Source organism: Hoplias malabaricus, chromosome 3, assembly GCF_029633855.1.
Source record: "Hoplias malabaricus isolate fHopMal1 chromosome 3, fHopMal1.hap1, whole genome shotgun sequence".
Taxonomy (NCBI): Eukaryota; Metazoa; Chordata; class Actinopteri; order Characiformes; family Erythrinidae; genus Hoplias; species Hoplias malabaricus.
Window position 1 is genome coordinate 6,122,883 of NC_089802.1, and position 18,963 is coordinate 6,141,845.

An 18,963-nucleotide genomic window follows, 5' to 3' on the forward strand; every position below is an offset into this window, starting at 1 on the left:
AGCACGCAGTTAGTGTAGTACGTAATACCCGCCTACGTCACTGCGCTCTCCAAACATGGCGCTGCAGAGGACGTTGGGGCAGTTGTTTCGTTTTGGGGCAGATTTCGGGGTCAGGGGCAGCTCTAAATCCTTTACTACCGCAGGTGAGAGAGATGTGTTGGTATATTTACTGTTATGATTTATCAGCACGATTCACCCAGATCTAGCCTCTGTTTAGAGAGAGAGAGAGAGAGAGAGAGAGAGAGGGAGCATGGCACATAGGTTGTGAGAATACACAGAAAAAAAGTAGCAGTAAAGGTTAGTGGGTTAACCATGTAAAACTAATGCAATAAAACAAATAACACGGTAAAACGTAAAGTAATAGACAAGTAACAAGTAAAAATCAGTTTGGGTTTTATTTATTGCTAGGGGCAAAAAATGTGACCAACTTCTAAGACTGAAAGCAAGTGTCCTGGAAAGAATGGAAGCTGTAATACATACATACACAGGGGTTGGACAATAAAACTGAAACACCTGGTTTTAGACCACAGTAATTTATTAGTATGGTGTAGGGCCTCCTTTTGCGGCCGATACAGCGTCAGTTCGTCTTGGGAATGACATACACAAGTCCTGCACAGTGGTCAGAGGGATTTGAAGCCATTCTTCTTGCAGGATAGTGGCCAGGTCTCTACGTGATGCTGGTGGAGGAAAACGTTTCCTGACTCGCTCCTTCAAAACACCCCAAAGTGGCTCAATAATATTTAGATCTGGTGACTGTGCAGGCCATGGGAGATGTTCAACTTCACTTTCATGTTCATCAAACCAATCTTTCACCAGTCTTGCTGTGTGTATTGGTGCATTGTCGTCCTGATACACGGCACCGCCTTCAGGACACAATTGTTTGAAGCATTGGATGCACATGGTCGTCCAGAATGGTTCGGTAGTCCTTGGCAGTGACGCGTCCATCTAGCACAAGTATTGGGCCAAGGGAATGCCATGATACGGCAGCCCAAACCATCACTGATCCACCCCCATGCTTCACTCTGGGCATGCAACAGTCTGGTGGTACACTTCTTTGGGGCTTCTCCACACCGTAACTCTCCCGGATGTGGGGAAAACAGTAACGGTGGACTCATCAGAGAACAATACATTTTTCACATTGTCCACAGCCCAAGATTTGCGCTCCTTGCACCATTGAAACCGATGTTTGGCATTGGCGTGAGTGACCGAAGGTTTGGCTACAGCAGCCCAGCCGTGTGTATTGACCCTGTGGAGCTCCCCACGGACAGTTCTGGTGGAAACAGGAGAGTTGAGGTGCACATTTAATTCTGCCGTGATTTGGGCAGACGTGGTTTTATGATTTTTGGATACAATCCGGGTCAGCACCCGAACATCCCTTTCAGACAGCGTCCTCTTGCGTCCACAGTTAATACTGTTGGGTGTGTCTCGTCCTTCTTGGTGGTATGCTGACGTTACCCTGGACACCGTGGCTCTTGATACATCACAAAGACTTGCTGTCTTGGTCACAGATGCGCCAGCAATACGTGCACCAACAATTTGTCCTCTTTTGAACTCTGGTGTGTCACCCATAATGTTGTGTGCATTGCAATATTTTGAGCCTCTTACCCTCTGCTAATTAACCCTTCACACTCTGCTCTTACTGGTGCAATGTGCAATTAGTGAAGATTGGCCACCAGGCTGCTCCAATTTAGCCATGAAACCTCCCACACTAAAATAACAGGTGTTTCAGTTTCATTGTCCAACCCCTGTATATATACATACATGCACTCTTAAGATTATTAGTAGCATCTCATCTTAGTGTGATGCTTGAATAAAATGAAATATAATTACAATTAATACAAAACCCTAAATAGATTAAACGTAGAAGGATGTTGTTTCCTAATATTTAGTAGATGTGTTTTGAGTGTGAAGAACATAGTTTGTTTCCAGATATTCTCCTTGATCTTATGGATTTGTTAAATCAAGAGCACACTTTACTACAAAATGAATTTATTTATTAACCTATAAAACTGACAACCTCAAATACTGGACTGTCGTGAGAAGAGATTTGAAAAAGGTTAAACCAACGCTTTCTCACACAATATCACTACTTACTGTAATAATGTTATTTATTTTTATTCTAATATTCATTCATTCATTCATTCATTATCTGTAACCCTTATCCAGTTCAGGGTCGCGGTGGGTCCAGAGCCTACCTGGAATCATTGGGTGCAAGGCAGGAACACACCCTGGAGGGGGCGCCAGTCCTTCACAGGGCTATTCTAATATGAATTATTTTTAATTATTATTATTATGTATTTGAGCAAATAATGACTGCCCAGTTAAAAAGCTTATTTTGCCATGTTGTTTATATATGAAAATATATATAATATTGGGTTATGCTGCTTCTGTGTAATTTTATGTTAAATACATATTTTATAACTTTCCAAATGGCACTATTCTAACAGTAGCGTGAGATGTAGGGCTTTTACCATTTCTATATTTGATCATTTTAATTTTTATATTGTGTCAGTATATGTTCATGAAGAATTCTCAATATTAGCATCAATGTACAAACCCCATTTCCAGAAAAATTGGGATATTTGTGAAATACTAACATTTAAACTGGAAAATGTTTCCAATAATCTTTCACATGCTGCAGAATGTGGCTGTCAAAAATAAGTCTCCTGTGGATTTATTCGTCCTAAAATGATGAACCTAGAATCTGAATGGTAACAAGCCTCTCAGAGATATACGAGAAACGTTTGTAATAGATGCTTTTTCTTAAATTAATTAATTTATTGTTTTTAATATGATAATCTTCCCAATCTGTGCAGCTGTATTATGTCGCCGTGCTGCTCCTCTGGGTCCAATGCCAAATGAAGACATTAACTGTCAGGACCTAGAGTCGGTAGAAAAATATCGCAGCTACACACGCTACCTAACAGCGGCAGAGAAGGCAAGTAATAAAGATGTGTGGTGGAAGACGTACAGGAAATATGCACAGAAGCCATTTGATACAGGTAAACACTCCCATTGTACCGGTTAAAGTTATATTTTGCTGTTTTCATTTTAATTTGCATTTTAACCTGAGGACCTTTTCTAACATTGCTGTGGCTTGAGTTTATAAAAACAAAATTAATTTCCACATGACAATTTTCTACCCTCTGTATAAAATAAAGCATTCTGTTATTCCTCTGCTTTTAGAGCTGACAAATGTAAATTGGCACTTTTCTGATTGTCTGCTCTGTGAAACGCTGCTTATAATGTCAGTGTGAATGGGCCGGGTTAATTAGAGGATATGTATAAATGTGTTGCTTTTTTTGACGAAATAAATCACACAAAAATTTTGAAATTTTTGACATCTACAAGTGTCTTCCAGCATATTGCAGATTCTAAATTGCCTGAATGAAATGAGGGTCTCTCTTGTGTGTCTCTGTGTGTGTATGAGATAAACTGTTTTTTTCCTATATTTAATTTTTCTTAGATTTGTGTAACCATATTTTTCTTGTATGTTTAGACTTTGAGCCCGTGAATATTGGACTGCCTCACTGCCGCGCCTCTAGAACAAAGGAAGCTAAGGAAAGGAATAGTGTGACGAAGCAAAACAGAAAGAACCCTGAGCTGGAGAGAGCCACTCGTCTACGCACATGTACATGTCTCACTGATTTATCTCTTAAAGGGTTTACTCAGACCACTTCCAAGTGGGAGTAACGCTTAATATCTCTGTAATTACATGGTTTTCTCAGAATAAATGGCAGAGTCAGGAAATTTGTCTTAACACAATGGTGATGTTTGGAACCAGATTTAAGAAGTGTTTAATGCAATTAAATGTGACATAGCCCTTTTGTAGCAGTTAACATAATTGAACCATCTGGGACACGCTCTATTCAAAATACCACAAGGACCAAACAACACAGGACCATTAATTCGGTTTCTGCAGTGGTTCCTTTAAATGAAAAAGAACTACAGCTCTCTTTAGTGCAAAGTGCAACAGAGTGATAATAAAGTGAAAAGATCATCTAGTTTTTAGCGATTAGATTTTCATAATATTGTCACTTAAAAGTTACCAGCAGAAAATGATTACAAATATTTGGGAAAATAAATAAATGTGTAAGATTTCACTGGACCTGTGAGCAGAAATGGAATAATAAGTTGTCAGTGGCTTAGAATGTGTTCCTTGGGTCTTCTAACAGAGGCTGCCATGTTACCAAACACAGGCCCTAGAGAGTGCAATTTGCATAAATACAATTTGGCAGCAGCTTGGAAACTTTGTGTTATGAGGGTGAGATATTCTTTTGATCTATATCCGTTGAGAGATTTGCTGCCTCACTGCAAGATGCCACTCAATCTTACACACTGCAACTTTTAAGAGACCACATTTGGGCTCACACTGCAGGTCTTCAGTTTAATAACTACATAACTTGCTTTCAGTTTCATGACAGTTACTCGATAACTGATATTACTAATGTTAGACCTATATTTAAAGTTCCCACAGTCACAGTCAACACTTTACAATATGATGCACTGCTTGTCTGAAGTTTTTATCAATTTATTTTCTAGTTCGCATTCCTTTAGACAAAGTGAAGGCAGAATGGGAGAAAACAAATGGACCCTATCACATCCAGAGGCTGGCAGATCACTACGGGATATTCCGAGACCTCTTCCCCATGGCGTATTTTGTACCAAGGGTCATGCTGAGGGTGGCATACGGAGATGACGGTAGTGCTACAGTGCATTATGGCAACCATTTATCACCTACTCAGGTGAGTCTTCAACAGGAAGCAGCCATTTCCTATTACTATTGTCTTCAAGGTACTCTGCTAGGGGTTGTGGTGCGGTGGAAAGGATGTAAATAAGTTTTTCTCTGTTCATTGGTTTGTTTTATTTGCATTGCAGGCATCAGTAGCACCTAAGATAAGCTTTGAAGCAGAAGAGGATTCCCTCTGGACATTGCTTCTCACAAGCCCAGGTAGTTATCAATTCCATATTGTGCTTTTACCTTAAGTGTTTGGAACTAGGGTTGAGTGATTGAATAATTATTTAATTAACTCAGCACAGTTTCTGAGCTGGAATTATTTATCCCAGGAATATTTTGAGGTTTTTTTATGTGCTAGTGTGGTACCCTGTTTAAAAATAACACAGTTACAGTGATGATTCTCACCTTGTCACTGTCTTTGTCCTGAATAAAACATAATGTGACATTTATCATAGTTGTTATAATGCCCACCTCATTTAAATATGATGTTGCTTCATTTCTAACTGACACTCTAGGCACTCAGCTGCCTGTCTGTTAATGCAACTTCTTCATGTAAAGACAGTTGACCGCCTGCTAGGGTGGCGTGCTTGTGCTGCAGGTACTGTTGCTGCCACACAGCTCTGGGTCTTAAGGTTCTCAGTCTAATCCCTGCCTCTGGGTCACTTTATGAGGAGTTTGTTGTGATTTCATGGATTATTCTGAATGCTCTGGCTTCATCCCACAGTCTAAAACATGACCCAGCATGACCTTGAGCAGGATAAAGTATTAACATGAATTGCACCACATTATGGCGATAGAAGCTTTTTGAAGAACATGACCACATATGGCAAACAGATTCTTTAGCTTTGGCAAAAGATTTCATTCCTTGTGGATCTGCTGTGATTTGTTTTCCCAGACGAGCACTTACAGGATGGTGAGCAAGAATATGTTCACTGGTTGGTGTGAGTATTCACAATTTACTTCAAATATTTTAAACAACATCCGTTTACAACGGCCTCTCACTGTTTTATTTAATATTATGTTACACTTCAGGACATTTGCCCCCCACCCCCTTAACATTTCTTTTTTCAACACAGTGGTAATATATCTGGGAACGCTGTAAATTCCGGGAAGGAAGTCTGTCATTATATCCCACCATTCCCTGCCAAAGGAACGGGTTTCCAAAGATATATTTTTGTCCTGTTTAAACAAGAGGCTGTAGTTGATTACAGTAGTGATGCCATTTCGTCTCCCTGGTGAGCTTGTATATTATCTGTATTTCCTTCATTTAAGTACTTTTTGTAAATAGTCATTGTAACCTTCTATTGTTGTTTTGATGGACTGGATCAGCGTTTAGAATAAATCTGTTATTTAAAGTTTAATAAATTCACTTAAATATATTCATATATCCCCATACTAACGTTAGCATTAGCTCCTCATTTAAATCTATATAAAATGGGCTATCGAACTGTTAAATACTCAATTGATTTCTTTTCTTTATGGGCTTATAGTTTAATGTCGGACTACAAAAAAAATCACGTGTCAGATCTAAGTTGGACAGCTAGACAATATTTGGTATAGGTCTGTAAATTAGTTTGAGAATTTCTTCAGTTACCTGTGTGTGTGTGTGTTCTGCAGTTACTGTCTGAAGCAGCGAAGTTTTAAGACGGTAGAATTCTACAGGAAATATGAAGATCAGATTACACCTGCTGGATTGGCTTTTTTTCAGAGTCAATGGGACGAGTCTGTTACAAACACCTTTCACACACTGTTGAGTGAGTCTTACACACACACACACACACACACACACACACACACTGAGCACACATAGTCACAATATAAACACATACTTATGTATTTTAGGGATACACTGTGATATTAGAATCATAAAGCTACAAGAGGATATTTGTTTATATATAGGATCTTGATTTGTTCAGATTTGCTATTTAGAACCTGGATTTGCTGAGCTATTAAATATATTGTGTAGGAGCTGAGTTTAAAGTCCAATCTGTGTCACAGCATTAGTGGATATTGATATGAAAATCAGACATCAGTCCACAGCTTCCATATGAGTGCATCCCTGATTGCCTGGGCCTGATTGATATGGGAGTTGTGAGCAAATGCCGATGTTCTTTTATATTTGTATATATTATACTATAAATTGTTCAGCAAATGATACTTTTTCTCAGCATTGTATATGTATTGCACTCTCTCTACAATGTCAGAATTAATACAGATAAAAACAAGGGAACGCGGTGACAGGCACATGTAAAACTGGTGGAGTTAGGTGGTAGGGGATTTGTAGCCAAGTCTGCCACATCCCTGCTTGTGCAGTTTGGCATCAGAGGCTGGAGACGTAAGGCAGCTGTGATGGAGTGATCAGAAACAGCTGAAAGGTCTAGTCAGTGATTGTGGATAAGGAGAGCACAGACTAGTTAGGGAAATGCACTGTAGAGGTGCTATTGTGGTTGTTTGGGACGCCAGACTTCACCATTGAGCCTTTGGGAGGTGTCGTGGGCTTTAACACAGACGAGTGGAGGTGCCTACCTGGTGACCCCTGTGAAGAGCTAGTGATGCAGTGGGTGGTTTGGGTACTCATGCACTGGGCTCCATGAGTAACCAGAGTTGATAAGGATAGTTGGTTGCTGATTGTGTCATAAATGACCACAGCAACTTTAGGGAATAGGTGTAGGATTCTAACAACAGAAATTTAGCAGCTGCTGGTAGGAAGAGATTGTGATGGACCCTATGAGAAGCTCTAATGGATCTTATCCAGTGTATGATTATAATTAGCACATACTTGAACTTAATTAAGACTGATAAACCAAACCAGGAACATAAATAATATAGTGCTGCCAGGACAGCGACCTAAGCATCCAACCACATTGAAGCACCTGAAATATTTGTCCTGTTCTGCGTACCTGCTTTTCAGTCAACACCAGTTCACGTTGCTGTCTAACCTGTGTGATTCCAGCTAACGCACTAGTGAAAGTACACATACCTCACAGACTTGCAAAGAAACGGTTGAAGGAGTGTCATTAAGTAGATACTCTTGATTCTTATTATTTTTAAGACTCGCTTATACAGCAGTTAGCTATTTTGTTGGTTGGCTGGTTATTTATTTATATATTAAACTGCATTTGACTACACAACCCAACCTGAAAGTGTTTATCTTCATAGACCATAGCACCTCTTTATCTGTGTTTGGTATCTTTAGTATTGGCATGCATGAAAACACTTCATACATGTTTACATCTATTTCACATCAAAAATAAAAATTAACAACCAGCAGCTGTGTTGACATACATTTTATTCATGTGGTAAACATGTGAATTAAGCGAGTTAAATGCATCAATCGTCCATGTTTTATTTCTTTAAATAATTCTTTCCACCTTCTGTCCTTGCGCTTTTGTAAGACCACAAAATGAACCCTCTGCACAGTTGTAATAACTGGATACACAAGCTAATCACACATTTCCTCTCCACAGATATGAGAGAGCCAGTGTTTGAATATGACAGACCCCCGGTGTACCACCCACCCCAGAGGAAATACCCTCATGGACAACCCCTCCGATACATGGACCGATACAGAGGAGAGAAAGAACACACTTACGGAATTTACTGAATGTCCTCCCATCCACACTGCACATTTAAAACTATGTATTTCTAATAAAAATATCATGATCCAGTAAAATGCTCTGAGCATGTAATTTTAGAACTTAAATGGAGATCCATTGTTACATGCCTGTGATTCAGTCTACTCATGAAGTTCGCAACAATATTGACCCATCAGCCATAACATTAATACAACTTGTCTAATTGTGCCTCCAAAGCTGAGCTGACCCATTGAAGCATGAATTGCACACAAAGGGGTGTCCCCACCCTCTGAAGGGGCCTCCTTGGATCAGAATTGTTTTCCCAGCACATCTCACAGTTGACTTAAAATCTGAGGAATTTGAAAGCTTGTTGAATACCTTACACCCGTTATTTGGTTCCTTAACCATACATGAATCATTTTTTCAGCGTGGTACTGCGCATTATCTTGCTGAAAGAGCCTACGGTGGTACATGACAAAGTAGAATCCACATGAATGCCAGGACCCAAGGTTTCTCAGCAGAACATTACCAATATGCCTTCTTCCTGTAGTGCATCCTGGTGCCATTACTTCCCCAGCTAAGCCATGCACATGCACCTCTCTCTCCGCATGTGATGTAAACGCAGACATGATTCATAGAGTTTGGCCTCAGCTTCTGTTGCTCCATGGTCCAATTATGATGTAGTTTGGTGTGTATGATATAATACCAAAGATATTAACAGCAGAGGACTGGGGCCAAGGAGGGTGTGGTATGATTCCATACAGTGGTATGAAAAAGTCTGGGCACCACTGATAATTATCATGATTTTCCTTTAGAAATCATTGGTTGTTCAGATCAGCAATTTCAGTTAAATATATCATATAGCAGACGAACACAGTGATGTTTGAGAAGTGAAATTAAGTTTATAGGACTTACAGGAAGTGTGCAATAATGATTTAAACAAAATTAGGCAGGTGCATATATCTTCATATATGCAAAGCCCCAGAAGAGCTAACCATGTCCCCAATATGTATTAATGAGTCTTGGGTTCCCATGACTCTGTCATTAGTACACGTCCTTTCTTTTCTTGGGAAATGTTTGGTGCAAACCACTGCATACTAGGAATACCCCACAATCAGGGGGGAAGCAAACACAGGGGATGTGTGTGTTTTAACACCCCCAATTTTCTCTTGTTAAAACGATACCACACAGCAAGCATATATCGGTCCACTGACATAAAAAGGCTGGCACCACCATCAGACCACTCAGATTACTGTCCTGTACAGGATATAACTCAATTATAATCTCCTCAAACAGATTCTACATTCACAGAGACTTTTATTCTGAAAAATACAAATATTACCAACAACTATGAGAGATATAATAATGAGTATAAGCCTGATATAAAATTATGATGATACAAATATTGACACTGTGCTGGAACAAAATTATTTACTAATCTTATTTATAAAGAATAACAAAAAGAACCTAATGAAGGACAAAAAATGTAAGTTGGACTGTGAATGGAAAAGTGCTAAAATGTGGCATTTTGTCTAAAATTCTGTTTAATCGCCAGTGGTCCGCCCAGAAAACGCTGTGCAAAACACTAGTGGACCTCCAACTTTGCCCTCAGGGTGACAAGAGTGGTCCGCAGTCTCCATGTTATCAGGGTAGGCACCTGAACACACACAGACCAATAAATAAAAGAGTTTTCAGCCAGTCACAGAAAATGATTTTTATTTCACACGTTTTTATTTCAAAAAGGGGCTTGTTTTGCTCCGTATTTTGGAGGTCACGCTTATGGTGATACACAAAATACACGCAGCTCTCTCTCAGCCGTAGCGAACGAGGGGCAGATTCTCAACGGCTCCTACTAATCAGAGAACGCGCTTTTCATTGGTCGTTTATTTATCCAATGAGCAGCCAGTGTTATCTGCTTACCAATCAGCGCTGCATCCAATGGAGTCACGGGTTGTTTTGCGGCGGCGCTGAGAGCAGCGGGTTCAGAGCTGAAACACTGGGAACTACTTTTCTGCTTTTAGATAGAAATAATGCTAGCATTGTGTCCCGGAGAAACTACATTTCATTTTCCCTCAACACATCACATTTTTGAATCAAAGTCATTCTTTATACATAAAAAACCCATTAGATATTTCCATAGTGCATCACAAAGCAGTTCATTCTATGACATATTTGAGTGGATATCTGATAATGTAATGAGGATGAGACTTTAAGAGTTTAAGATTCTGCTTCGCCATTGTTCAAAAAGGCTTCTGACAGGCACCGACAAGCCTGATGGCAGTTGGCTTATTGAAAATGTCTGACAACAAAAAATGTGCTGTCTGATTTAATAAAAGGATTTACAAGTGCATACTAGTCCCCCTCTGCATTCCTTATTTTGATTTCATACATTTGGCAACCCTACGCACACGAGAAGGTGGAGTGAGATTCCTGACAGTGAGTGTCATTTCAAGACTAAAAACATTAATTGAATGCCTGCAATCTTTAATTAACCAAACTGAAAATCCACCGATGCACTAGTTGAAGAGGAAACCTGATTAACAATTGTTAACCAGGTGTTAAGTGTGTTTTCCTAATTCTAAGGCTAATTTTAATGCTAAGATGAATGAGGCCTACAAAGCGTACTTTGGCGTGTCTGTTGGGGCTCACGGCTTCATAGGTGATCACGAGAATTAAAATGATGCACATCTGGTTCCTATTCTGATAAACAACTTTTTTGCAACGGGAGGCATGGCTTTACTCAGACTCAAAATCCTTGATGCCCATCTTGATAAATTCAAAGAGAACGTGGGAGCATTCAGAGATGAAAGGCGAGTGCTTTCACCAGGACATAATGAACAATAAACACTGTTACCAAGGCCTATAATGTACTATAAGGACTATAAGGTCTATAATGAGAACGTGATGCGAGACTATATTTGGGGACTGATTTGTGAAAGTAATTTTCAGTACAGTGGTAAAGCTCGGAAAACCACACACTGAACTGTTGTGGTTAACTTTGTAAATTTGCAATGCATACTGTTATTTGTTGATGGGAAGTGGTATTCTAAAATGCTGTCATTCTTGATGAACCTGCAAGGACAGCCAGTGTTCTGACAAGTTGTGCTGCCTTGTCGAAATGTGCTGCCATGGTGTTCTTTATATGCAGTTGTTTAAATAAAATAGTAGTTGTAACTACTATAAACTAAATGTAGTGTATCAGAACATGCTGCCTACAGATGTTTCAGCAGGAGTCATGCACAGCCCAAATCCCCTTATTAAAGAAATGATAAGATTACTATGTTGATAAGAAATGGTTTTGTAGTTTTTTTTTACATGTTATTTGCTGTGTACATTAAAGCAAATAAAAACAGTAGATTAAGATTGTGTAATGCACCGGAGGAAAACATTTTAACCTAAAAAAATGCATGAAAACCTTAGAAATTTTGGTCTGAGCTTGTGCACAGCAACAAAGTAGCACAACCCGTCAGAACCTGGATAAAAGTGCACACTATTGCAGAAAGAACATTCTCCAAAGAAAACTCAATCTCCAAAGAAAGAGATAATACAGTACGGTTGGAAATCCAGAAAAATATACAAATTTTTGAGCTATTACACGCAGCACTGATTGAGTTTCATAATAATTGCTTAGCGAGTTGTTGATTGCGCCCACTGATAGACTGGCGCCCCCCTCCAGGGTGTATTCCCGCCTTGCGCCCAATGATTCCAGGTAGGCTCTGGACCCACCGCGACCCTGAACTGGATAAGGGTTACAGATAATGAATGAATGAATGAATTGTTGATTGTTTCTATGATAAAACACAAGCACAAGTCAATTTCATGTGATATTCTAATAAATACCAAACCAGTGTAGATCATTGTCACAAAATCAAAGTTCATGAGGAATGCTGGTGTTTTTTTTCCGAGGAATACCTGTGTTTCATCAGTTAATATTTCACAACTCAGTTTTGTTTTTCTACCTGTAGATGGTTATTCACAGCTACTTGTGACACACACACACACACACTCACACCTACAGACACTTTTTGAGTCGCCAATCCACCTACCAACGTGATTTTTGGACTGTGGGAGGAAACAGGGGCACCTGGTGGAAACCCACGCAGACACAGGGAGAACACACCACACTCCTCACAGACAGTCACTGCGACACTACCTGCTGCGCCACAGTGACGCCCATAACTTGGTTACATGTAAGCTAATGTTAGCATAAGAAAAAACAGCTAGATAAATTATGGAATACTTGGTTTATTTATAATAGTGAGTGTAGGTACAATGTAGTAAATCAGACTCTATACATTTTGTAGGTTTCTCCACAACATTTACCCTAGCCCTTGTATTAATGTCAAAACTAGTGGGTGCAAAATATAAACCTACAAATTTTAAAATATACCATTTCAAAACGAATCTTGTATGACCAAAATTACACATCCTCAATGTTCACTTACAGAAATGGACCTGACCCTGCCCCAAACTGTCAAAAGTCACCCATTTCAAAACCCGAGGGCCGAGGGATATATGTATGTGTGTATGTGTATGTGATATATGTATATATCATGTGCAAAAAACAGTACAGTAATTATCGTGATATTCTGACTTGTTTTCTATGGCTTACATTCATTACGTGAGTCATTTAAGCACAGTGAAATACAGTGGAAATTTGCTCTGCTTTCAAAAATTTGCTTCAATGTGTGGTGGGACTCGATCCCACAACCTGGAGCTGTGTGACTGCAACACTACCTGCTGCGCCACTGTGCTGCCCACCTTATTCAGTACAGAGCTGCATAAACATCAATGTGCACATGAAGTCAGGGACAGATTAATTCACATTACTGACAGATATCTGTTACTTACATTTATAAATATGAACGGTCAGCTAACCATCTGAGGAAAATGTCATCTTTGAGTGCTGTGTTTTTGTTTATTTTATTTTATTTTTAATATTTACAGGTTCCTGTTCTCTCATCGGGTGGTGGCACGTTAGTGCAACATGTAGTGTCGCTGTCACACAGTTCTAGGGTACTGGAATTGTGGGTTTATGTTAACTCCCCTTGTGCCTAGTGATTCCGAGTAGACTACTGTCCCAATGTGACCCTGAATCAGATAAGCGGTTACAGACAACGAATGAGTGAATGTTCTCTCATCAACTCTGAGAAGATCATACAGTAGATCTGTCTGAAATAGAGCTAGAAAGTGCTGCAGAACCTTTAAATTACCTCTCCTTGGGGTTCTGTTTCTGCTTGAACAACAACAAATTCCCTAATAACTCTGCTGCCAATTGTACACTCAGGGGATGCTGAGTGGGACTGAAATGAGCAGCCTCTGGGAAAATCCACTGAGAGGTGCCCTCCTTTTAAGCACGTTCACATAGTTTTGGATCAGTTATCTGAGATGCTCTCTTGACTCTAACATACTCATGCACACCAGTCCAGGCTCTGACACAGTTTCACATTCTTCACTTTCTGAAACTACTCTTTTCATTTTGAAATCAAATAGCCACTAAAGACAAGTTATTCTTATTTATTTCCTTTTTTCATCTTTGAGAGAAACTCAAGCTTCAAGTTACGCAAAGGTTTCACTTTGAAGAAACATTTATTCCTAGGGTTTTTTTCTACGGTCTACATCTGCTCTACAGACAGTTTAAGACACACTACACACAGATCGATTTAGAAAACAAGACAATAAAAAGCCAGAGTAATTTCCAGCATTTTCAGTCTGGTTTTCATTCCCTGCAGAGTACTGAGACTGCCCTGGTAAAAGTCATGAAGAATGACTTGTTGATGTCTGTAGATAAAGATTTTTCTAACATCCTTGTTCTCTTAGATTTAATGAAGCCTTCGACAGCATTAGTCATTATCTCCTTATTTCTAGACGGTCACCTGTTGGCAAAACTGGCCTAGCCCTTCAGTGGCTACGATCATACCTTACTGACAGACATCAGTAGGTTACGTTGGGTTCTCATCAACCCCAACCATCATATAGCCTCAGTAGGTCATGGTGTACACCAGGGACCTGTTCTCTGACCTCTTCTGTTTATCATTTATATTTCTCCACTGAGACATATCATCTGTAATCATGGTTTTAAATTCCATTTATATGCTGGTGGTGTCTATATCAGCACTTCTACTCCCTCAGCCTAAGCCCAGGCCTTGAACTTTGGTATTACAGCTTTAAAACATAAGCTACATAATATCTGTTACATAATGTCTTCTAAACTGATTAATCGTATCCAGTACGTCCAAATCTCTGTAGCCAGAGTCCTGACTTCCACCAAATTCACAGCTCAACTCCATTGGCTTCCCGTTGAGGCTAGGACCGAGTTCAAAATTATTCTTCTTATGTTCAAGGCTCTTCATGGTCTGGCACATCTGTATCATAGCTCGCGTATCCTCAGATCCTCAAACTGTGGTCTTCTTACTGATCATTCAACTGGATTTTCTACTTTGGGTGGCTTTCAGTGCTGCTGCCAAGCTTTGGTAACTCCTCTTTGCTTCTTTGGATTCATCCACTGCTCCTTTCCCATTTAATTTTTATTAAAGAATATAAAGAATCCCCAGGTTTGTGTAAGGCGCTATATAAATTGAGCTTATTATTATTCAGCTGAATTGACTATACTAGAGGATATATTAATCAAAACAACCACCTCTTTTTTCTGCACCCACTCTCTTTTCTCTCAGTTTCACTATCTGTACAGGAGCACTTTGTATTTCTACAATTACAGGCTGTACTCTATCTGTTGCTCTGCATCTATTGTCAACTTTTACGCTGTACGTTAATGGTCAGGACCCTCACAGAGCAGGTATGATTTGGGTGGCAGGTTATCCTTAGTACTGCAATGACACTCATGTGGTGGTGTGTTAGTGTGTGTTGTGCTGGAGTTTCCCCCTGTGCTCAGAATTTTGGAATATATACATTTTTCTCTGTTTAGTTTAAAGATCATTTATTTGGCTGTTTTTATACTGAGCAGCTTTGACATGAGCTCAGTCTCAGGGTGGGGGTATCGTTCAGAGGGTGCGTACGTGAAGTGGAAATGTAGCAGCCGATGTTATCTGGTTGTTAACACCAACAACTCTAATTCAGTGACTTCCAGCTTGGAAAATCCAGAGTTTCTTTCCTTTCTGACCTTAATGAGACCCTTTAGTCTATTTTTAATTATCTATTCTTTTTCTCCTCCTCACTGATGTCCTGAACATCCATTAAACTCCCTTTTCAGGTTTGACGTAGACGTGGCTGCTTAAATGTTGTTTAATTTATGGTTTGGCACATAGAGAACTAACTTCTTGAAGTGACATGAAGTGAACTTCTGGAGGTCTGTCAGAGACTCAGACTTGGAAAGGACTTTAGGAACATTCTGTTAGAATATTATTTTTTTGGCATTGCTGCACTTGCTTTTACTGCCCAGAGGAGGACAGTGGCAATCTGAACTACCACAAATATTATATTTGTGCATTTCTCATTTGGGGGACTCTGTTCACTCCTGCACTCCATGTCTTCTCTTTTCTACTCTTTTTTTTTTATTGTGAAAAAAGTGATTTTATTGTCATTGTACAATGTCTAGTGAATTTTTCCCTCTTTATTTAACCATTCATTGCAGTGAACATACACACACATTAGTGCACTAGGCACAGAGACCAGAAACACACTCTTCCTCTCCCACCTCTCCCACCGCACCACACAACCTATTTTCGCGTCCTGCAACCTATTTTCTCTGGCCAATGTGAGGGAAATGCCATCTTTGAGTGCTGTGTTGTTGTTTAATTTTTTATTTTTTTTATATTTACAGGTTCCTGTTCTCTCATCGGGTGGTGGCACGGTAGTGCGACATGGAGTGTTGCTGTCACACATTAGATGCAATTAGTTGTGACCATGTTTCCAAAAACAAACATCCGGTTTCCTGTGCCAAAAATTAAAGGGACCATCTGAACTGTTATCAGTGAAGTGTGCACAAACCAACATTTGTTATAGTAGGAGGGTGCACCAGTGCCCGAGGCATGAGTGGCTTGTGTAATGGCATATATTGTGATTTTAGAGCTTTCAAAGTGATGCAATTTCCCTGGAAGTTTTGGGTTATTCCAGGAAATCTACTATTGTGTCTGCAGTATTTTATCGCAGTTATCTCTGGTTGCTTACACTTCAAATCTACGCATCTTTAAAGGGGTTATGATGTGTTTGACGGGAAGAAACTGTTGTTTGTACGTGGCTGAAGTTTGACATGTCTGTAAGTTTTAGTCACTGTTTGAATTACCACAGGAACTCATTTGTGTGTTTAGTTCTGTAGCACTTTGGATAATGAAGTTAGCCATCTCCTGAATTTAGAGATATTTTCCCCTTAATAGAGAAACATGTTCATTTTAGTGAATGCTTTTCAGTGTTTGGAAACAGACAGAGGCAGCTGGCCTTTTCACTCATTTACAGACACTGGGGCTTTGTAATCCCACCAGTCTGGTTTCCAGTATGCAAACAGACGAGGTGAGCTAGCAAATGGTGAAGTAACCTCTGAATGTGGAAACTTGGATTAGCATCTGGAAAGCACTCCCCTGCCCCATGACGACTTGAAAAATATCCATCCGGTACAACTGTATTCTGCCTGCTTGAACAGTATGTGTCCCAGCAAACTTATCAAGCTCGTAATTCCATCCTTCTCTATTAGCAATCAGACTTCCTACATTAAAGTGTCTTTAAACATGCAGGAAGTGGGAATGGCTGAGGGGAGAATCCTTTGGCCTGTATTCACTTTAATCAGTGTAAAACAGGTTTAATACTCAGAAGATTAGCACATCACTCTGATCTCTTGTGGTGCCCAAACCTAATCCTTAATCCTTAATCAGTCTAACTGAAGCCAAGAAAGCAAAGTGTCCGGAAGACGGCATTCAACAAAACATCCCGGTACCCTGAGATAGAGATACTGAGATAGAGATACGCCTCCGACAGCAATTCTCATGAGATAGACTAAATAACATGTGTGATCCCAAAGGCCCTGATTAAGAATGAAAGTGACAAGAATAAACTTCTAAGATGAAGTAATAAGAAGAAACCTCAAGAGAACCCAATCTCTAAATGAGGACTCCATCCTCTTTAGGGGGAAACCAGAAAAAAGGACACTTTTTAAATACCATGTGTGCCTTTAGTATGGATAAAGATCATTAAGATTTTAAAATTATTAATACAAATATAAAATTAATAAAAATTCCATAATAAAAGACAACTCCAATCACTAACTTGACTCCCCCTTCAAGTATTGATTAAAAATTAACCATCAGATCCGTGGCAGTCTAAATATATTTTAAGAAGTTGTGCCAGGATTGATAAGTGTTCCCCATAAAAACGCATTGCAGATTCTGGGCATTAGTCCTTAGCTGGGGCACCAGTCCCCAAACCAGGTTCTCCTTGCCTCTAATCATCCCCAACTTTATAAAAGAAGGCCCTTTTCAGGGTGCCTGTGTTTCAGTCTGTTAAAGCAATTCCGATCTTGTTTTTAACGGTTCTTGGTAGGCCAAAGACAATAACATTGGCTAAAGTAATCACTGGCAGAAGCGTTTGAATAACACAGATGATGATGTATCATTTCTTGCCTGGATCTTTTTAACCCTATATCTCTCCTCTAATGTTCTGCTTAGACCTGGAAGTCTCTGTGAATATCCAATAGAGACAATGTCTTGTTCTGGATGTGCCCCACACTCAAGGTTTAATTACAACCAAATCCAGTTACATTGCCTAATTCTGTCCCTCTGCACTTCTGAAGAATAACTGTGCTCTCTATATCTTAAACATGAAACTCATAAAATATGCCACAACACTCATCTCTATTTACCTGAAGCAATTCTGACAGAGTGCTAAGCAATGATCTAAGTAAGTAATTAAAGATGATCAAAGTTATGACTGTCTTAACTCAGACAGCGGTAAAATATCTGTGCTAATGCTTCTCGATCTTAGTGCTACATTTGATATGGTCGATCACAGCATCCTTTTAGACAGACTAGAGAACTGGGTGGGGCTATCAGGAACAGTTCTCAGCTGGTTAAGCTCGTATCTAGCGGAAAAAGACTATTTTATTGCTATTGATAATTATAAATCAAAACGAACATTGTTAACCTGCGGTGTTCCACAAGGATCAATTCTTGGGCCTCTACTGTTTAACATTTACATGTTACCACTTGGACAAATCCTTAAAAATAATAAAATCGCCTATCATGGTTATGCAAATGAAACTCAGATCTATTTAGCTCTGTTACCAGATGACTACAGTCCCATTGACACACTCTGCAACTGCCTAAAATCAGTATCAGTAAATAACTGGAGGAGGGACAGCTTCCTTCAACTAAACAAAGATAAGACAGAGGTGATTGTGGTTGGCAGCAAGGAGCAAAGACTTGAGGTCACTACTCAGCTTAACAGCAGAGCTCTAAAGACTAAAGGCCAGGTCAGAAATCTTGGTGTAATCCTGGACTCAGATCTCAACTTTAACGGCCAAATAAAGGCAATAACAAAATCTGCATTTTATCACCTTAAGAACGTATCAACATTCAAAGGGTGTGTGTCAAAAACAGACTTAGAAAAACTCATTCATCTCTAGCAGCTGGACTACTGCAATGGTCTCCTTACTGGACTTCCCAAGTCCACAGCTTATTCAAAATGCAGCAGCCAGAACTCTTA

General features: G+C 39.6%; 1 protein-coding gene across 1 annotated transcript; it reads left to right on the forward strand.

Moving 5' to 3' along the window:
* Positions 1-9: 9 nt before the first annotated feature.
* Positions 10-8,430, forward strand: mrpl38 (mitochondrial ribosomal protein L38). The gene is made up of 9 exons (XM_066665130.1): positions 10-143; positions 2,817-3,002; positions 3,500-3,631; positions 4,543-4,745; positions 4,879-4,951; positions 5,634-5,679; positions 5,815-5,973; positions 6,356-6,492; positions 8,206-8,430. Exons 1-9 carry the CDS (start codon positions 56-58, stop codon positions 8,340-8,342), a joined length of 1,161 nt encoding a protein of 386 aa, XP_066521227.1. The 5' UTR covers positions 10-55; the 3' UTR covers positions 8,343-8,430.
* The last annotated feature ends 10,533 nt before the right edge of the window (positions 8,431-18,963 follow it).